Source organism: Pelophylax lessonae (genome assembly GCF_965119305.1).
Source record: "Pelophylax lessonae genome assembly, chromosome: 4".
Classification (NCBI taxonomy): domain Eukaryota; kingdom Metazoa; phylum Chordata; class Amphibia; order Anura; family Ranidae; genus Pelophylax; species Pelophylax lessonae.
Window position 1 is genome coordinate 205,224,823 of NC_138771.1, and position 22,468 is coordinate 205,247,290.

Genomic DNA, 22,468 nt, shown 5'->3' on the forward strand with positions numbered 1-22,468 from the left:
TCTTTACCAAGCCCAAACGATCCCCCAAATCCTTGTATGGATTTTGGGGGAGACCCTATGCCATCTTGTTTCTTAATTCTGTCTTGGGGTTCATCTTAAAAGACATACCAGACCCAAAGGGTCCCCCCAAGCTGTTTTACCCCAATTTTATTTAATTTACATTTTTTTTTTTACAATAATTTTTTTTTTAATTCAGCTCTCAGAAGGGAATCCTTAACAATCTATTGACTGTGACTGTGCCGAAAAAGTTCAGGTGTTAGGCAAGTACCTGAATGGGCGATGTTCAGGCCAAACTTATGCTTGGCCCAAACTGTTCGCCCATTCCTAGCGGTGCCTGAACACTGTAACCCCTCACAGTTACTCTTGCAGAAACAGGCCAAGTTTTAAAAAATTAGAAAAAAAAAAATACATGCACCTGTCAAACAGGTGCAGAAAAATTGGGCCTTGGGTGTTGGTGGTGCCCTAAACCAAAAACATTGTTGGAAGCTAGCAAAATTAAGATTCAGATACCTAGCAAATTCAATCAGTAACATCAGCATCAGGGGCTTGATAGCTGCTGTTGATCCAGGACTGATTCATTTTGATAAATATCAGCCGATCAACGTCTGTGGACAGACACACTCTTTTATCCCTCACGAAACCTCCAGCAGCACTGAATGTCACTCCCTTCCATAACCTGGGAACCAACATCAGAGCTGACGTGGAGAAGCAATGCCTGCAATGCAGAATCGAGGAATAGCAATTATGTCCTAAATATTTTTAGTGTTGCTGTGAAAAAAAAAAAGAAAACCACTGCAGACGCAGAAAGAGGAATACTTGCGGCGCATAAAGGGGGGACAGCAATTATGCCCTAAATATTATTAGTGCTGCTGCACCACCAAAACAAAATAAAAAGAAAACCACTGCTGACGCAGAAGGAATAGCACCTGCGTTGCAGAAGGGGGGGACAGCAATTATGCCCTAAATATTATTAGTGCTGCTGCACCACAAAAAAAAAGAAAACCACTGCTGACGCAGAAGGAATAGCACCTGCGATGCAGAAAGAGGGACAGTAATTATGCTCTAAATGTTATTAGTGCGGCTGCTCCACAAAAAAAAAAAAAAAAAAACACTGATGACACAGAAGGAATAGCACCTGCGATGCAGAAGGAAGGAAAGCAATTATGCCCTAAATATTATTAGTGCTGCTGCGCCACAAAAAAAAAAGAAGACCACTGCTGACGCAGAAAAAAATAGCACCTGCGATACAGATGGGGGTGTACTAATATAAAAAAAATTTATATGTCAATAAAAAAAAAAAATGGGATCAGTGGGGTGACACAGATGTGTTGTATACACCAACACTTCAGTGGCACCACTACATTTTGTTACACAAGAATCACAGCACAGCACAGCACAGCACTAGGCTGACTGCACTAAACTGACTGAACACACAATCTACTAAATATCCTGCCTAATCTCCACTAACACACTATACAGGGCTGCCGTGTAAGCAGCCCTACATAGTGTGGGGCATGGACTTGGGCCAACCATGGCTCTGACAATACATTGTGCTGTGATTGGCCAAAGCACACAGATCAGGTGCATGGTGCATGCTTAGTTAGGAACGAAAGGATACTACATTGTTTGATGGAAATGAAAATTACCAAGCTACAGAGGGCTGAATTCAGAGACACCCTGAAAATCAAAGTGAAAAAATGATGCAACAGGCTAGTTCCTTTTGCTGAAATTTAATTGCAGCAACTCAAAATGGTACCCAGTACTTTGTATGGCCCCCATGTGCTTGTATGCATGCCTGCCAATGTCAGGGCATGTTCCTAAAGAGACGATGGATGGTGTCCTGGGGTATTTTCTTCAAGATCTGGTCCAAGGCATCACGGACCTCCTGATCCTGAACAGAGGTGCCACCTGGCGGTGTCAGATGGACCGTAACATAATGTCCCATTCATTGGTATCAATTCCTTCATCCTCTAGGAAATGAATGCATACTCTCGCCACATGAGGCAATGCATTTTCAGGGCCGGTGTAAGAATTTTTAATCTGACAATGGTTCCAAGGATTTCATTCTGATACCTAATGGTAGTCAGGATGCCATTATCTAGCCTGTAGAGCTCTGTGCATCCCTCCATGGATATGCCTCCCCAGACCATCACTGACCCACCACCAAACCAGTCATGCTAAACGATGTTACAGGCAGCATAATGTTCTCCACGGTTTCTCCAGACCCTTTCATGTCTGTCACATGTGATCAGGGTGAATCTGCTTTCAACTGTGAAAAGCACAGGGCGCCAGTGGCGGACCTGCCAATTCTGGTGTTCAATGGCAAATGCCAATGGAGCTGCACAGTGTCGGGCAGTAAGCACAGGGCCCACTAGAGGATGTCGGGCCCTCAGGCCACCTTCATGAAGTGTGTTACTGATTGTTTGGTCAGAGACATTCACACCAGTGGCCTGCTTGAGGTTATTTTGTAGGGCTCTGGCAGTGCTCATCCTGTTCCTCCTTGCACAAAGAAGCAGATACCGGTCCTGCTAATGGGTTAAGGACTTTCTACAGCTCTGTCCAGCTTTCCTAGAGTTATTGCCTGTCTCCTGGAATCTCCCTCCATGCTTGTGAGGCTGTGTTGGGAGACACAGCAAACCTTCTGGCAATGATACATATTGATGTGCCATCCTGGAGGAGTTGGACTGCCTGTAAAACCTCTATAGGGTCCAGGTATCACCTTATGCTACTAGTAGTGACACTGACTCTAACCAAATGCAAAACTAGGAAAAAAAGGTCAGAGAAGAAGAGTAGGGAAAACAATGTCATTGGCCTTTACTTTTAAAACCATTCTTGTTTTGGAGGTTGTCTCATTGTTGCCCATCTAGTGTCCCTTTTGTTCATATCATTAACACCAAAGCAGCTGAAACTGATAAACAACCCCCTCTGCTACTCAACTGCCCAGATCAATATCCCAGGAGTTTAATTAACTTGATGCTTTACTCTGATTCTAAAGGGTTCCCCAAAGAGGAAGTAAACCCTAATAAAAAAAAAAGGAGAAAAAAAAAAACCTGTAAAGACAAAGGCATAATGAGCTAGTATGCATTGCATACTAGCTTATTATGAAATACTTACCTTAGAACGAAGCCCCTGCAGTGTCGCCCGCTCAGCAACAGAGCGGCCGGCATGTTCGGCCGTTCTACTTCCTTGTTCGCGTCCTCCGGCCATCTTATTGGCCGGAGGTGCGATTACATCACTCCCATGCATGAGCACAGGAGCCACCTTTAACGGCATAGGGCTCTGAAGGAACGGCACAGGTGGCCGTTCCTTCAGAGCACATCCGCCGATGGCGTCATCGGTGCATGCACTGTAAGTATCTCCTAAATGCTGCATGTTTAGGAGATATTTATAGCACCTATATGTAAGCCATAATATAGGCTTATCTATAAGTAAAAGATTTTAAAGTGGGGTTACAACCACTTTAACATTTTTTAAGCAGTGTACTTTAATAGGTCTGAGGTGGTGACCAGTTATCTTTAAGATAAATAAAAAAACAATAGTTTTGTTCTCATGAAAAGAAATATTATCCCAGAACACCAGAGTAGAACATGGAACTATGATCTCCTCATGAAACGTTTTACTTCTTTGTATTCCGTTACATTATAGAACGCCTGCCCTCTGCAGCCCTACTAGATAACCATAAACATGGCGGCGTCCGGGGGAGGAGACACATTTCATACGTACTTGTCACCCTCATGTGACGTAAAATAGGCGGAACACCGGGCTGTGGAACGTCAGTACTACATTACAGGGACCTTTAAGTGCTGGCAAAAGTTTGTTGACTTCCGCGATGTCAAGCATCGCCACTTCTGATTGGACGCCATCCCTCAGGTTGTCAGCTCGACCAATGGCGGGATTGGTTGTTGCCCGAGCAAACATGGCGACTTCCAGTCACAGTGGATAGGAGGTTTTGGGGAAAAAATTGAGCAGCCGGGAGCGATCCGTCTATTTCTCCCGGGAGATCGGTGATGTGGAGAGGAAATGGCGAGCGATACGGGGAGAAAGCAGTTCTGGAAGAGGAATGTCTCTAAAGTACCGGGGAGGTAGGTACTGTGGGGACAAATGCCTCATTTCCTGACACTTGTGTCACCAGGACTTCCTTGTCACCATCCACACAGCCTGGGGGCCCCTGAGTGTCACCACAGCCGGGGGTCCCTGGTGATCTGTGCTCTGGGGACATGGCTGATCATAGTTGTGTGATGACTGATGTCATCCTTAGAAGAAGCACAATAGAGTATACATGATCTATATAGGGATCCTAACTGAATGATATATAGGTGGGGTGTCCAGGGGGTTCACTCCCATAGGAGACTTTGCTTTATCCCCCCTCCCCCATCTACAATGGTGACTCTTGGTTGTGTTTATCTTCTTCTTATAAATGATATTACACCTGTACATAGAAGGTAGGTAGAAGAGGTCCTCGCTTTTTTTTTTAACTCCCGCTGCTGAGCACGTTCACACACAGGTGTCTGCTTAGCAGCAGGCTTAGCTAGGAGACCCCCACCTGTGTGCACCCTCCCTGCCGATGCTGTAGTCTGTATGGACCAGAGATGAACTTGTGTCTGCTTAGCAGCAGGCTTGGCCAGGAGACCCCCACCTGTGTGCACCCTCCCTGCCGATGCTGTAGTCTGTATGGACCAGAGATGAACTTGTGTCTGCTTAGCAGCAGGCTTGGCCAGGAGACCCCCACCTGTGTGCACGCTCCCTGCCGGTGCTGTAGTCTGTATGGACCAGAGATGAGCTTGTGTCTGCTTAGCAGCAGGCTTGGCCAGGAGACCCCCACCTTTGTGCACGCTCCCTGTAAGGACCAGAGATGAGCTTGTGTCTGCTTAGTAGCAGGCTTGGCCAGGAGACCCCCACCTGTGTGCACGCTCCCTGCCACTGCTGTAGTCTGTATGGACCAGAGATGAACTTGTGTCTGCTTAGCAGCAGGCTTGGCCAGGAGACCCCCACCTGTGTGCACGCTCCCTGTAAGGACCAGAGATGAGCTTGTGTCTGCTTAGTAGCAGGCTTAGCCAGGAGCTCCCTGCCACTGCTGTAGCCTGTATGGACCAGAAATGAGCTTGTGTCTGCTTGGCAGCAGGCTTGGTCAGGTGACACCCACCTATGTGCACCCTCCCTGCCGGTGCTGTGCCCATCTGTATGGACCAGAGATGGGCTTGTATCTGCTTAGCAGCAGACTTAGCTAGGAGACACCCACCTGTGTGCACGCTCCCTGCCGGTGCTGTAGTCTGTATGGACCAGAGATGAGCTTGTATCCACTTAGCAGCAGGCTTGTCCAGGAGACACCCACCTGTGTGCACGCTCCCTGCCACTGCTGTAGTCTGTATAGACCAGAAATTAGCTTGTATCTGCTTAGCAGCAGGCTTGGCCTAGAGACACCCACCTGTGTGCACTCTCCCTGCCTGTGCTGTAGTCTGTATGGACCAGAGATGGACTTGTATCCGCTTAGCAGCAGGCTTGGCCAGGAGACACCCACCTGTGTGTACGCTCCCTGCCGGTGCTGTAGTCTGTATGGACCAGAGATGCTTGTATCCACTTAGCAGCAGGCTTGGCCTGGAGACACCCACCTGTGTGCACGCTCCCTGCCGTTGCTGTGAGTGTCTGTATGGACCAGAGAAGAACTTGTGCCTGCTTAGCAGCAGGCTTGGCCAGGAGACACCCACCTTTGTGCACACTCCCTGCTGGTGCTTTAGTCTGTATAGACAAGAAGTGAGCTTATGCATGCACAGGTGTCTGCTTAGCAGTGGGCATGGTCAGGTGACACCCACTTGTGTGCACGCTCCTTGGCAGTGCTGTGCACATCTGTATGGTCCAGAGATGTGCACGTGCTCGCACAGGTGTCTGCTTGGCAGCGGGCTTGGTCAGGAGACACCCACCTGCTCACTTATGCCCCATACACACGTGCAGATTATCTGCAGACTTTTGTCTGCAGACTTACCAAAACCATATAATATGAGGTCAAATCCAAACACTTTCAATTTGTATGCAATCCGGCAGGCCCTTGCACTACATAGAAATGGTAAGTCTGCAGACAAAAGTCTGCAGATAATCTGCACGTGTGTATGGGGCATAACTCATCCCAGTAGTTTGACTGAGGGTAGCAGCCACTTCTATCTGTACCTGCCTCCAGAACCCAGAAGATCAGGGAAGTGATGAAGCTCAGTGAGAACCAGCGCTGGTGACTACAAACCGCAGGTAAGTGTGTGGAGGTGGGGCACAGAAAGGTACTTGGGCATTTTTATTACCTTAATGGGCAACATATTTATTTTTATTTTTTTTTCAGTTTTGATAGAGCAAGGAAGGGTTATAACCCATGTTGGATCTGTGCCCCATTGTGGAGATTTATCTTCACTTCGTGTCCCATAGCCAAACAGGAAGTGAGAAATAATCCCTGCAAATTGAGGTAAACCTTGGGGACCCCCAAGTCACCAGAACTATTGTCTTCATTGGAAAATTTCCCCTCTATTACTTTTTTGGGGACACACTGGTAGTCATTATTCAAAGTCAATGTGGTAGGAGCACAACTGTGTGACAGGAACAGTGTTGGCACCGTATAACAGGATTCCAGGCACCGGCACATTCTACATGATTACACTGGTACAGCTTGGACTAATGTAATGATGTATGTGCCATACCTGGCCGATTCTACTGGAAATAGACTCCAATACTCCCGTGATCTCCACTTGCTTCTGGGTCCTGTGCCTTGTGGCCAGCTTGATACATTGTTAACATAGGAGATAAGTCACTCGGCAGAGGTGCCAGAAAATGCTTTGCATTTTCTGAATGAATGCAAAGCATTCTTTGATTAGAGGTGGTAAAGAGAGTCACATCACCGCCCCATCTCTCCACCTTGTCTTGTCAGAGAATGCTATTCAGGACATGCAAAGCATTCTGTGAATGGCGCCTGTGCCGAGCAGCAGACCTCCTGTATCACGATGTAGAAGACCAGTTATTTGGCATGTAAATCGGAAGTGGAGATCAGTAGAATAGTGGTGTCAGCTTCTAGTGGCATCGACCAGGAATGATATATACACACAGTATCTCACAAAAGTGAGTACACCCCTTACATTTTTGTAAATATTTTATTATATCTTTTCATGTGACAACACTGAAGAAATGACACTTTACTACAATGTAAAGTAGTGAGTGTACAGCTTGTATAACAGTGTAAATTTGCTGTCCCATCAAAATAACTCAACACACAGCCATTAATGTCTAAACTTCTGGCAACAAAACCCTATGAGGGAAAATGTCCAAATTGGGCCCAATTAGCCATTTTTTCTCCCCAGTGTCAAGTGTTACAAGGTCTCAGGTGTAAAATGTGTTTAAACTTGGTGGTATCGCTCTCACTCTCTCATACTGGTCACTGGAAGTTCAACATGGCGCCTCATGGCCAAGAACTTTCTGAGCATCTGAAAAAAAAATTTTTGCTCTATAAAGATGACCTAGGCTAGAAGAAAATTGCCAAGACCCTGAAATTGAGCTGCAGCACAGTGGCCAGGACCATACAGCGGTTTAACTGGTCAGGTTCCACTCAGAACAGGCCTCGCCATGGTCAACCAAAGAAGTTGAGTGCTCGTGCTCAGCATCATATCCAGAGGTTGTTTTTGGGTAATAAACGTATGAATGCTGCCAGCTTTGCTGCAGAGGTTGAAGAGGTGGGGGGTCAATCTGTCAGTGTTCAGACCATACGCCGCACACTACATCAAATTGTTCTGCATGGCTGTCGTCCCAGAAGGAAATCTCTTCTAAAGATGATGTACAAGAAAGCCCACAAACAGTTTGCTGAAGACAAGCAGACTAAGGACATGGATTACTGGAACCAGGTCCTGTGGTCTGATGAAACCAAGATAAACTTATTTGGTTCAGATGGTGTCAGGCGTGTGTGGTGGCAACCAGATGAGGAGTACAAATAAAGTGTGTCTTGCCTACAGTCAAGCATTGTGGTGGGAGTGTCATGGTCTGGGGCTGCATGAGTGCTCCTGGCGTTGGGGAGCTACAGTTCATTGAGGGAACCATGAATGCCAACATGTACTGTGACATACTGAAGCAGAGCATGATCCCCTTTGCTTTGGAAACTGGGCCGCAGGGCAGTATTCCAACGTAACAACCCCAAACGCACCTCCAGGATGACCACTGCCTTGCTAAAGAAGCAGAGGGTAAAAGGATGGACTGGCCAAGCATGTCTCCAGACCTAAACCCTATTGAGAATCTGTGGGACATCCTCAGAGGGTGGAGGAGCGCAAGGTTTTTAACATCCACCAGCTCTGTGATGTCATCATGGAGGAGTGGAAGAGGACTCCAGTGGCAACCTGTGAAGCTCTGGTGAACTCCATGCCCAAGAGGGTGAAGGCCGTGCTGGAAAATAATGGTGGCCACACAAAATATTGACACTTTGGGCCCTATTTGAACATTTTTACCTTAGGGGTGTACTCACTTTTGTTGCCAGCAGTTTAGACATTAATTGCTGTGTGTTGAGTTATTTTGAGGTGACAGAAAATGTACACTGTTATACAAGCTGTACACTCACTACTTTACATTGTAGCAAAGTGTAATTTCTTCAGTGTTGTCACATGAAAAGATACAATAAAATATTTCCAAAAATGTGAGGGGTGTACTCACTTTTGTAAGATATTGTAGTTACATTGGTCAAAGTTGGACTAATGGATGGAGGGAGAGAGAGACACTTTAGCTGTTAAGTTCCAGCGTTCAGAAGAGGTTTTCAAACGTCCTGTGTACATGAGGCCAAATCTCAACAGGCCGCTGCAGTGATGATACTAATTATTTCTCAGGATCACTCTGATTTTATCACTCCATTATACACTTTTTTCAACACTACTAGGTCTTAAAGGCCCAAAAGATGTTAACCTTTTTCTATACAAGAGTCTGATTAAAATTAAATCTGGGCTTCAAACAGTATGTTCTGCTTTTGGAGGTTTCTTGCTTGTACACCCAGTCTCTACTCGTATAAACAGCTGACCTTCACCCACCCGCCTAGGAGAGCTGCCTAAGGTCTCATTCACACCAGCCCTGTTGCCCAAAAAGCATTGCCTTTTATATGCAATTGGTGTGTGTTGTGATAAAATTGCAATAAATGTTCTCTCAAATTGGCATGGTACATGTGGAAACATAGTTGCACATATATTTTAAAGACGTTGTTATTTCAATAAAGTTTAAAAAAACAAGTACTGTAAGGCCCTGTTCACATAGCAGCAACGCTACTTCCCGGGCGACCTCCGAAGTCGCGGTGCGCTGCTCGCCCCCGCGACCTCGGAGCGGCCGGCACGGACTTCATAACATTGAAGTCTATGCAGGTCGCTCCGGGTCGCCCCAAAGAAGCTCCGGAACCCTTTTTCTAAGTCGGGGCGACTTGTGTCGCTCCTATTAGAACGGGTCCGCAGCTTCCCTATGGAAGGCGACCTGCGGCGACCTGTGAGGCGACCAGGTCGCCTCACAGGTCGCCCCAGTGTGAACGGGGACAGAGTCCATTCACACTGCCGTGACTTGTAAGGCGACTTGTGTGCCCTCAAGTCGCCCCAAGTCGCTTGACATAACAAAAGCAATGTTAATCAATCAGTGCCGTCTTAATTGGCACTACTGAAGTCGCTCCGACTTCAGAAAAGGGTCCTGTACTACTTTGAGGCGACTTGTATCCGACTTGTCCCATAGACTTCAATGGGAGTCGCCTCCTTATCTTATTTGAAGTGACTTGTGATCCGACTTTCCATGAAGAAGAAGGAAATTTATTAGCTATGCATTACCCACATTCCCCACTGGACTCCAGAACCAGAAAAAAAAGATAATTTTTCTTAGAATTTTTAGTAGCACAGGGATAGGGCTCCGCTCCTATCACACCTATATGTGTGTATGTGTGTGTGTGTATATATATATATATATATATATATATATATATATATATATATACCCCTATACAGAAGTTCAGATGTCATGCCTGCCTCCAAAGACGCCCAAAAAATGCCCAATAAACGCCTACAACAAAAACGCCCAGGTGTAAAAGGAGCGGAGCCCTATCCCTGTGCTACTAAAAATTCTAAGAAAAATTATCTTTTTTCTGGTTCTGGACATGCTACAGAGCTGAAACTTCACAGGTACACCTTTTAGACCCCCCCAGACACTAAATCCAAAGATATCTCATTTTTTTTTTTTCAATAATTGGCTCTCTATCAAAAATGACAATTATTAAGAACTTTTTTTTGTGTGATTGAGCATGACCCAGAACCATCATATTCTGATTGGCCAAATACAAAGTCGTCTATCATACAAGTCGCGCTGAAGTCACGCTGAAAGTTGCGCTAACAAGTCGCCCTTAAAGAGGAAGTAAACCCTCCTCAGGAAGTTGTACCTATAGGTAAGCCTATATTAAGGCTTACCTATAGGTACTGTAAATATCTCCTAAACATGCACCGTTTAGGAGATATTTACCTTTAATGCAGCCAGTGACGTCACTGGCGCATGCGCTCTGAAGGAACGGCAGATCGTGCCGTTCCTTCAGAGCCCCGTGCCGTGACCGTCGGCTCCCGCGCGCGTGCGCGGGAGTGACGTCACCGCGGCTCCGGCCAATCAGATGGCCGGATGCCGCGATCCCGGGAGACGGGCGACTATACATGTCGCCCGTCATACAGGTAAGCGGACGGCACGGCGGGGGCTCGTTCTAAGGTAAGTATTTCATAATGAGCTACTATGCGATGCATACTAGCTCATTATGGGTTTCTCTTTCAGGATTTAAAGAAGAGAAAAAAAAAAATTATAGGTGTACAACCTCTTTAAGTGTGAACCGGCTCTAATGCTTTGCAACAACGCATCACAGAGCATGTGTTGTGCACATCTGCTGGTGTGAATTGGTCTTCCTGCGGGCACGTGATCGCTGAGACTGGGCAGCAACATATTATGTCGTCCCAGAACGAGAGGGGATCCCGCCTGCTGTCATTTGTCTATATGGCGGGCGGGAGGTGGGTTATTCGTATATAGTAATGGTAACACTTTAAAAAAGAGCTCCACCCACTTGTTTGCAACCTCCCCCCTTCCACTGCCACATTTGGCACTTTTTGGTAAAGCTGACTACTATGTTTTGTGTAACCTCTAAAGAGGGTCTGCAAATGCATCTGATCAACCACATAAAATGTCATCCCTTGATCTGATATATCATGAAACCTGTCAGAAAACCCATCTTCTATAGTGTAGATGTTCCTTTAGGCCCTGTTCACACCTGGGCGTTTTGGGAACGCACTACAATCGCAAAACACAGTTTCAGTTGCCATTATTTTCAATGGCACCTAAAATGGGGTGCGGTTTTGCCATAATGGTTATGTAATTTATCATGCTGTAAATTGCATTGCTTAAAGCTTGTTGACCTAAAGAAGCTCCTGCTTCTTTTTGGTTGATGAGCTTCACGCAATGCGATTTGCCGTGTTATAAATTACAGCAAAACCGCATCTCGTTTTAGGTGCCATTGAAAGTATTGGCACCTAAACCTGCATTTTGCGATTGCAGGCAGAATCCCAGTGATTCTGCCACAACCCCAAAATGCCCAGGCGTGATTAAGGCCTTAATGCTATTCCCCTTGTAAGACAGCTGGCAAGGCAAATGCTAACAGGGGCTTGTACTTGCGCAACGCTTAAAATGCCCTACCTTTCCCACAAACTTAGCGCCATAAGAAATACGGGAAAGCATCTGTTGGACAGATATTAGTGCAACATATGTCCTCTTTGGAGGATTACCTTCTTATTCCTCTTCTGATGACAACTCAAAATGTGTTTTTTTTTTTTTTCTAGAGAAACCTAGTAAGGTTCTTACTAGGACAAAATACTGTAGGGGGTGACTTTGTGACCCATCTCTTTGCTATTTAAAACGTAAAAAAAGTAAAAATTGCTTTTAGATAAACTTTAAATAAGCGCTTCACCCAAAATGGAAGCTCCGCTTGTTTGCAACCTCCCCGGAGCTCCACTGCAACATTTGGCGCTTTCTTTGTATGGGATACCATTAGCTGGTTTTGACAGGTACCCGCTCCCACTTCTGGGGCAGATTGCCGCAGCCATCTAGGGGTAGTTTTTTTGGGGAACACTGGAGCTCCACTTTACTAAGACACCTAGTCTAAGATCCTAGGAGTCCCGTTCTGAAGACAATCAGACTAATTCAATAAAGTCCTTTTTTTTTTCTTAAAGCAGAAATTTACTCCCTCAATCAGCATTACTTATTATGCTACTAGCATTAGTAAATGGGAAGGTACAGTGCCTTGCGAAAGTATTCAGCCCCCTTGAACTTTGCGACCTTTTGCCACATTTCAGGCTTCAAACAAAGATATAGAACTGTAATTTTTTGTGCAGAATCAACAACAAGTGGGACACAATCATGAAGTGGAACGAAATTTATTGGATATTTCAAACTTTGTTAACAAATAAAAAAACTGAAAAATTGGGCGTGCAAAATTATTCAGCCCCTTTACTTTCAGTGCAGCAAACTCTCTCCAGAAGTTCAGTGAGGATCTCTGAATGATCCAATGTTGACCTAAATGACTAATGATGATAAATAGAATCCACCTGTGTGTAATCAAGTCTCTGTATAAATGCACCTGCACTGTGATAGTCTCAGAGGTCCGTTTAAAGCGCAGAGAGCATCATGAAGAACAAGGAACACACCAGGCATGTCCGAGATACTGTTGTGGAGAAGTTTAAAGCTGGATTTGGATACAAAAAGATTTCCCCAAGCTTTAAACATCCCAAGGAGCACTGTGCAAGCGATAATCTTGAAATGGAAGGAGTATCGGACCACTGCAAATCTATGAAGACCTGGCCGTCCCTCTAAACTTTCAGCTCATACAAGAAGAAGACTGATCAGAGATGCAGCCAAGAGGCCCATGATCACTCTGGATGAATTGCAGAGATCTACAGCTGAGGTGGGAGACTCTGTCCATAGGACAACAATCAGTCGTATACTGCACAAATCTGGCCTTTATGGAAGAGTGGCAAGAAGAAAGCAATTTTTTAAAGATATCCATAAAAAGTGTCGTTTAAAGTTTGCCACAAGCCACCTGGGAGACACACCAAACATGTGGAAGAAGGTGCTCTGGTCAGATGAAACCAAAATCGAACTTTTTGGCAACAATGCAAAACGTTATGTTTGGCGTAAAAGCAACACAGCTCATCACCCTGAACACACCATCCCTACTGTCAAATATGGTGTTGGCAGCATCATGGTTTGGGCCTGCTTTTCTTCAGCAGGGACAGGGAAGATGGTTAAAATTGATGGGAAGATGGATGGAGCCAAATACAGGACCTTTCTGGAAGAAAACCTGATGGAGTCTGCAAAAGACCTGAGACTGGGGACGGAGATTTGTCTTCCAACAAGACAATGATCCAAAACATAAAGAAAAATCTACAATGGAATGGTTCACAAATAAACATATCCAGGTGTTAGAATGGCCAAGTCAAAGTCCAGACCTGAATCCAATCGAGAATCTGGAAAGAACTGAAAACTGCTGTTCACAAACGCTCTCCATCCAACCTCACTGAGCTCGAGCTGTTTTGCAAGGAGGAATGGGCAAAAATTTCAGTCTCTCGATGTGCAAAACTGATAGACTAAAGCCCCGTACACACGTACCGATCGTCGGCCGAACGATCTGCCGTCTTTTGTCCAGGGCTGTCGTGTCTGTTGAAAACTGCAAAAGACTGCACACAAATTTTGTCGGCCAACAACAGCCGACTGCAGAAGTGATGTCATGTGATGGTTAACTTTCCGTGTGTTTTTTTTCTAATCTGAGCATGCCCAGTCTTGCAAATCTGCTGATTGTCGGCCGAATTCTGTACTGACTGGCGAACAATCGGCCGTTCTGGTGTTGGCCAACAAAAATTTTTATGCCTGCACGACAGATTCTGTTCGGCCGAAAATGTGCTGTCGGCTGTCGGAAGCATCATACTAACAAGCCTACAATCGGCCGATCGGTCGGCGGCCGAATATTTGCGGCCGACAATCGGTACGTGTGTACGGGGCTATACCCCAAGTGACTTATAGCTGTAATTGCAGCAAAAGGTGGCGCTACAAAGTATTAACTTAGGGGGGCTGAATAATTTTGCACGCCCAGTTTTTCAGTTTATTAGTTAAAAAAGTTTGAAATATCCAATAAATTTCGTTCCACTTTGTGATTGTGCCCCACTTGTTGTTGATTCTTCACAAAAAATTACAGTTTTATATCTTTATGTTTGAAGCCTGAAATGTGGCAAAAGTTCGCAAAGTTTAAGGGGGGCCGAATACTTTCGCAAGGCACTGTACCTCATTGCCCTAGGTCAAATGATCCATATATCAGAGTTCAAATTGACATTTTATATTAAATTTATTTGGTAAATCCTCTCCTACCACCAGCCCATAAGAAGGGGTGCCATATTGCACCCCTTTTCTAATATCCTAATACATTCTTTGCATCAAGATAAAAAGCCTTCTGTGTGCAGCAGCCCCCCCTAATACTTACTTGAGGTCCCTTCAGCTTGAGCGATGTTGTAAGAATGTCTCCGATGTTTGGGACCCCCCCCCCCCACCCCATTGGCTGAGACAGCGGCGTGGCGCCATTTGCTCCTGTTGCTGTCAAACTCAGTCAGCCAATGAGAATAGAAAGGGGGTGGGGCAGGCCATAGCTCCGTGCCTGAATGGGCACACAGTGCTGCAACTTGGCTCGGTTGCCCCTATAGCTTGCTGTGGGGGCACCCAACAGAAGAGATGACAGAAGAGGGACCCGAGAAAAGGATGATCTGAGCTGCTCTGTGTGAATCCCCTGCAACAGAGCATATAAGTATAACGTGTTTGTTATTTTTAAAAAACAAAAAGAAAACGAGACTTTACAATCACTTTTAAGATAAAAAAAAAAAAAAACCTTCTGGGTGTAGCAGCACCCCCCCCCCCCAATACTTACTTGAACCCCTTCTCTTTCCAGCGATGTCTACGAGTCCATCCGGGACTTTTTCCTGATTGACTGAGACACAGCCGCGGCACCGTTGGCTCCCAATCAAAGTCAGTTAGCCAATCAGGAGAGAGAGGAGGCGGGGCTGAACAGCAGTTCTGTTTCTGAATGGCCACTCGGAGCTGTGACTCAGCTTGGGTGCCCCCATAGCAAGCTTCTTCCTGTGGGGAACTCGATGGGAGGGAAGAGGGACCGAAGAAGAGGAGGCTCTGGGCTGCTCTGTGCAAAACCAACTGCACAGAGGGGGTAAGTATAACGTGTTTTTTTTTTTTTAAAACAAGACTTTACAATCACTTTAATTTTGGTCCAATGCCTGGGGTAAATGTGGCCTGGTTTAGTCACCAACCCAGAACAAGTAAGATGGTGTTCATGATCTCCATGCTTGTTTGGATGTACAGTAATTGTTTTTTTGGATGTAATTTTAGTTGCTTGTTTTGTGTGAATTCGCACATATTTATGCACGTATTTGCAGGTATATGCACATTCACGCATTTATGCGCACAATACCTTCCTAAGGAAAAGTCATTCAGATTTATGCTCATATGTGGGTACTTGCATGCATCAGCACAAAATACTGACCAGGAACACAGATTTTCCTATTTTTCTAATGAACACTGGATGCTGGTTTACGCGCCTGTGTGCACAGGCACATTGTAAATAATGGGCTGCAATTTTGCCCTGAAAAAAAAAAAAACCAAAACACGCCGTACTGAGCTTTTTCAAGCAGGAGGTCTAACAGTATAAAATGTATTGATATCAGAGACAGCCAGACAGTTGGCATTTTCAGAATAAGGTCAGCAATGGTAACTTCCATCTTTCTTTCCTAGAAAACACATAGGCTGTAGAGCTGCACGGTTCTGGCCAAAATGAGAATCACGATTTTTTAGCTTGGAATAAAGATCACGATTCTCTCACGATTCTCTGTGTAACAAAAATAAATTGGGATAACTTTACTGTTACGTTTTTTTTTTTTTTTATTCATTAAAGTCTATTAATTGCGTTTGAAAGACTGCTGCGCAAATACAGTGTGACATAAAATATTACAACAATCGCCATTTTATTCTGTAGGGTCTCTGCTAAAAAAATATATAAAATGTTGGGGGGTTCTAAGTACTTTTCTAGCAAAAAAAAATGATTTTAACTTGCAAGCAACAAGTGTCAGAAAAAGTTCTAGTCTTTAAGAGGTTAAACTTCCTTTCTCCCTGGCAGAGGGAAGGAAAAGATACAATGTAATCATTTTGTTTATAGTTACTGGGAGACTTAAATGCTGATAGGAGTTTGCAGGAGGAACGATACAATGTAATCATTTTGTTTATAGTTACTGGGAGTTTTCCACAGCTGTTTTCTCTGCTCCCTCAGCTATGCAAAGAATCGAGCATATGTCAGGTTTAGATCGTCAGGGGGGGTGAATCGAGATCGCGATTTTCATACGATTAATCGTGCAGCTCTAGGCTGCCATCACTGTGTTTTCCTATGAAAATGCTATTTGCCTGACTTATAATGAATATGGCTTGTCTTCAGTGCTTTTGAGGCATAAGCCTGGAACAAGCAAGCAGATGAAGAGTTCTGACTTCATTTGTTATATACATGTATATGTTGAGTCCGTGAGTGAGAAATATTTAAGCTTGAGGATCAGCATGACATCTAGACAACCATACATTTCATAGGGGGGCAGCAGTGGCAGTCGCTGTATTTTTCATGGCACACTATATTTTGGAAAGATGCGCACACAGATGAGAGCTGGTAGGAAGGAAGCTGGATTTGTCTTGTGATGTGTAGGGAAATAGTTTTGCAGAAGTAATCTGAAATGGATTTCACAATTTCTTTAGAAAATGGGCGGATTACAGAACGATTTATATAGCCAGGCATAGACTAAAAGAGCAAGAGGAGATTCCCAGAAAAATGAAGAGGAACAATACACCGGAAAAATGTGATTCTTAAAAAATGTCACAATGTACAAACCCACAGAGATAACGGATTGCACTGCCTGAATGTACAAAGCTGTCAGTGCTATTTGTGTTCTTTGTACCTATAGTACAGAGTCACAGCAGGACTTTTTTATTGCTGCATTATTTTTAACATTTTATCTAAAAACCAAATCTTTTCTTTTTCTGGATATCCTAGTTAAGGTTTAGAGCCCGTGTTAGGTGTTTACTATATATATATATATATATATATATATATATATATATATATATATATATATATATATATATATATATATATATATATTCTATAAAACAGAAAATCTGTTTTATAGAATCGCCCCTACAACAGAAGGTGAGGGGATAGCTTTCATTGGGGAACCTGTTCTGGTGATAACTATAGGTGCATTTCATACAATTAGAATGTCATCAAAAGATTATTTCAGTAATTCAATTCAGAAAGTGAAACTCAGTATCTCAGAAAATTGGATTATTATACAAAACTAATAAAAAAAATAAACAACATTTAATACAGAAATGTTGGCTTACTGAGAAGTATGTCCATGTACAGTATAGTATGCACTCAATACTTGGTCGCGGCTCCTTTTGCATGAATTACTGCATCAATGCGGCTTGGCATGGAGGCGATCAGCCTGTGGCACAGCAGAGGTGTTATGGAAAACCAGATTTCTTTGATAGTGGATTTCAGCTCATCTACATTGTTGGGTCTGGTGTCTCATCTTCCTCTTGACAATACCCCAAAGATTCTCTATGGGGTTTAGGTCAGGCGAGTTTTCTGGCCAATCAAGAACAGCGATGCCATGATCATTAAACCAGGTATTGTTACTTCTGGCAGTGTGGGCAGGTGCCAAGTCCTGCAGGAAAATTAAATCAACATCTCCATAAAGCTGATCAGCAGAGGGAAGCATGATGTGCTCTAGAATTTCCTGGTAGAGGGCTGCGCTGACTATGGACTTGATAAAACACAGTGGACCAACACCAGCAGATGACATGGCTCCCCAAACCATCACTGACTGCGGAAAATTTTGCATTTCATTTAGAAATGAAGGGAGAGTGGAAAGGCACAAAATCCAAGTTGCATGAGGTCCAGTGTGAAGTTTCCACAGTTTGTGATTATTTGCAAAGTTCCTAAATGCATATGGCCCTAAACGCGAGCACGCCATCCAGCCGCCGCATATTTCAGCTGGTCATTTGATTTTTGACAGGCTGTTGGCAGCCGGGCTGGGCACTGCATCTCTGACTCCCAGGGGACTGAAAATGCGGGGATATGATGCACATGGCCCACTTGTGCAAGTAGACTAACCTAGTAACTAAACCTTGCTAGCTTGACCTAAGGTTGTGTTCACACTATTGCGGGTTGTGCGGCTTGCGTTTTGCACTGGCACAGCAGCCCATTTGAATGGGCTGCTGTACCTGCAGGAAACGTAAAGAAAAGATTGCTGAGCGTTTTTGCAAAACGCAGTCGCAGGAACAGGATTGAGCTTTGTAGGGCTGAAAAAACGAATTGTCATCGATTTATAAAAATAGTTGACAACTATTTTCAAAGGGTTAGCTGCCCAGCATATAGATTGCACTATTTGTTTACATATCAGGAAATGCAGTGCAGTACACATACAGCTTAGTACACCGTCCATACATGTCACTAAGTGCCTGAGAGCTTGTGAATGTGTCAGGAGCAATGCCTCATAAGACATGTAGGGCTGGGCAGGAGAAGGAAGTGATTTAAAGTGATTCTAAAGGCAAAAGTTTATTTTTACCTTAAAGCTGGGCTTGACAAACCCCAGGCGCCAGGTCGCTGTGGCGACTAGAATTAGCGGCCTGGCGCTTGAGCTACACTGCGGCAGGTGTCTTGTCCCAGACATCCCAAGGTGCGGGAGTCTCTCGCATGCGGGCGGCAGCTCCCTGACCCCTGCAAGTGCTGCACGATATCCCGGCTGTCTGTGTCAGCTGTCAGAATGAAGCCAAAGCTTCCCTGAAAAGTTCAGTCTCTGTCCGTCCTGTTACAAGGGGAGTGATATCAAATGCACTCCGCCTGTGAGGAGACCAAGAGATACAGGAAACATCAGCTCTGCATGCTTCCTCCAGTACTGCTCCTCACACTCTCTGCCAGCAGTAACAACAGCCAGCTGTAACCACCAGCAGTACCTGGTATGGTAAGTAACTGTCCCCCCTCTCCCCCTGGAGGGTCTTGGGGTGGATTTGGGCCCCTCCATGGGATGACCGGATCCCTGGGTTCCCCTCCTTTCCGTTAGGCACCCCCCTCATTGGTCTTGTGATCCATGTTGGCCATCTCGCCCCCCCATCCGCCCCCCTCCTCCTTCACTGACGTTGGGGCTGTGGGGTGGCCTGATCCACCGCCTAGGGTGGGGGCAGAGGGCAGTACTGGCAATAGGGGCGGGGGGTGCGTTGCCGGCAACTGGACTATCGGCTGTGGGGGGGGGGGCTGTACCTAGTGGGGGCTCCTGCCAGGTCACCCTCTTCCTGCCATTGCCATTTTCTGAGGCCTAGATATCCCTCCTGGGTCCCTGGGAGCTTTGTGGTGCCACGCTGGGCTGCCATTTTCTTGTAGCCTGTGTGCTTAATGCACGGCGCCCATGTTTGTGTAGTCTGGTGGCCAGTTTTCAATGGGTTGCCATTGAAAATAGCAGCGGGCAAGACAGTGGAGCCTTCCTGGCAGTGATTTTGGCGGTGGGTGGCTAGTGCTGACTCCTGGATCTTTTTTCATTTCCTGATCACCGTTCGTGTAGTGCAGATTCTCCTGGTAGCTGCATTGCCTGGTTTCTGCGGAGTGGTGAGTCTGGTGGGGTCCTCTCCCTCTCTACTGAGGATTGGTGCTCTGTGGCTGGTAACCAGGTGGGCTGCCAGAGCGGTTGGGGTTGTCCCTTAGCAGCATTTTACTCTTTATTGTTGGATCCCTCTGATGATTCATGTTGTCTTTAGTGCACATCTCCCCACCTGGTCCCTTCTCTGAGGCTGCGGGGCCCTCCGGGTCCCAACCATCCATCGATGCACTGATGGCGGTTCTGTTGTCCCTGGTGTCCCGGGTAGGGGTGGCTTTTGGGCGAGGGGCTGGCAAAAAGCGCCCCCTGCCTCATCTGTCCTATCAGATCCTGAATATGATTCGGCCGCCGCGGATGTGGGTCATCCTGCTGCGTCTGCGACCACGCACCTTGAATCCTCAGATAGCGCTGATGGACGCACTGAATGTAGCTGTGTGTGAGCCCTTAAAGATGGAGGACGCAGCTGAAGCTGAGGCGCAGGTTCCTTTTGGCATTCCCAAGAAATCCAGAGCGGAAAAGGTGTTCCCTTTCCCCTCTATTTTGACAGAATTTTCACTAAATCGTGTGATTGACCAAGGCGTCCCCTTGGGGCCCCTAAGCGAGTTGCTAGGCGATACCCCTATGAGGAGTCCCTTCTGCTGGTTCAGCACTGAGGCCGATATTCACCATTGCCCTGGTGTCAGACTCTGACTGAATGGGCTAGGCTTTAGGGCCGTTACCTGGAGGGGGGAGTAGCTCCCCCCTGCCTTTGCTGAGCTGGTGGAACAGCTGGTCCAGGGGATGCAGTTTATCTGTTATGTCTCTTTTGGATGCGGCTCCCCTAGTGGCTCAGCTCTGTTTCGGCAGTGGTCCTTCAGCATGTCTTTTGGCTCAAATGCCGGTCTGTGGATCAGACTTCTAAAAAGGCCTTGACTGATCTTCCCCTTCAAGGAGATGGCCTGTTTGGTGCTAACCTGAATGACAACATTAAAGGTCTCACAGGGGTAAAGAGTACCTTTCTATCGCAGGCTATTAAGGGCAGGGACCCTGATTGTAGACGTGGGCCCTCCTCGGCTCATAAGTGTTTTTTTTTTTTTTTTTCCCTTCCGGTTGATTGACAAGGGATCGAAGCCCTTCGGGGCCTCCTCTGGAGGATACAAGAGCTGGCTTCTCCAGACCCGCGGACAAGGCCCGTCCTCACCCCGGATCTGGGGTAGGGGGAATATTTCTGCGCTAAAAAGTGAGATAATGGAAAACTGTGAAAAAAAAAGCTGCTGATACTGATCTATAGATACGATCGAGCAAACAATAAAAATAATGTGCAGCGCTAGCCACAAGTGATATAAATCAGTATTATGACAAAAATGAAACAATGAAATATAGCAAACAATCAAGTACAAGGGACAATGTCCTCAATGTCTAAATAATAGTCCGTGAAAAAAAGGATTGAACCAAATCGTGAATATAATAAGGTGCTACACCCGGAGTGCACCACAAGTCCCAGCAGGTGTCAGATGTTCCAGTTCTTTCCCTCGTGAGGTAGGATGAAATAACACCCGTGAAGCAAGGGTTAATTGGGCTGCTTACCAGAGATCCGTGGCCACTCAAACTAATGAATTGGCCCCAAACGGCAGTGTGTTTAGCACTTATGCAGGGTCCTGAGTAAGCATTCCTCACATCCATATGAACATTCCTCAAATCCAGTAGACGCCATAAGACGTCAGTCATAAATGGAATGCAGATGAAAGATAAGGGGAAGGAGACGCATAGCGTAATCCAGAAAAACGATATAAAAGCTTTATTAAAAATACACTTGCATATAGAGCATGTACGATCGCATAGAAGTGTATTCCTGGTGGTGGTTGGAGAACTGCAGCGTCCCGCGTCCTCGTAGACACAAGCAGAGCCGGCACGGATAGGGGGCGTGTTGACGTCACGTCTGGCCAGACCCAGGATGCCGCGGTTCTCCAAACACCACCAGGAATAAGTTTCTATGCGATCATACATGCTCTATATGTAAGTGTATTTTTAATGAAGCTTTTATCGTTTTTCTGGATTACGCTATGTGTCTCCTCCCCCTTATCTTTCATCTACATGCCCTTTATGACTGACATCTTATGGCGTCTATGACATCATCCTGACCTCACTGGACTTCAAAGCAACACAGGGAATTGGACAGTTTTCCCAGCTACCGACGGCTCCAGTAAGCTGGGAAATTGACCAGGAAGCGGCGGGAAGGGGGTGGTCACCTCTCCCGCCACCCATAAAAGTGATCCCATGGCGAATCTGCTGCTGGGACTACATTTTTTATATGAAAGAGGACTGCCGGCTGTGTAAGAAAATACCGGGGTTATGGCAGCTATCTGCTGCCATAACTCCGGTATTTAATGCCAAAGTAGCGATGTAAATACACAGTGCTGAAGTAGTTAGGGCTCTGTGCAGGGAAGATCAGTATCTGAACCCAGAGAAACTGTAGGCTGATAGATTGGAGACAATACAAGGCATTACAGTTGCATTTAAAGTCAAGTTCCTCCACCCCAAACTCGCTCTTCCATGTCTTTATGGACCTTGCTATGTGCACTGGTGCGTAGTCATGTTGGAGCAGGAAGGGGCCATCCCCAAACTGTTCCCACAAAGCTGGGAGCATGAAATTGTCCAAAATGTCTTGAAATGATGCTGACGCCTTAAGAGTTCCCTTCACTGGAACTTAGGGGCCAAGGAAAACCCTTTAAAAAAACAAGTCCACACCATAT

The 22,468-nt window shown here is 45.7% G+C and overlaps 1 protein-coding gene across 1 annotated transcript in view; it reads left to right on the forward strand.

Moving 5' to 3' along the window:
* The first annotated feature begins 3,822 nt into the window (after positions 1–3,822).
* TBC1D22A (TBC1 domain family member 22A) overlaps positions 3,823–22,468 on the forward strand; it is an 860,932-nt gene continuing 842,286 nt past the window's right edge. Inside the window, exon 1 of the mRNA XM_082254309.1 lies at positions 3,823–4,082. Within this exon, the coding sequence (XP_082110435.1) occupies positions 4,021–4,082 (62 nt within the window). The 5' untranslated portion in view covers positions 3,823–4,020. The remainder of the gene's footprint in view (positions 4,083–22,468) is intronic.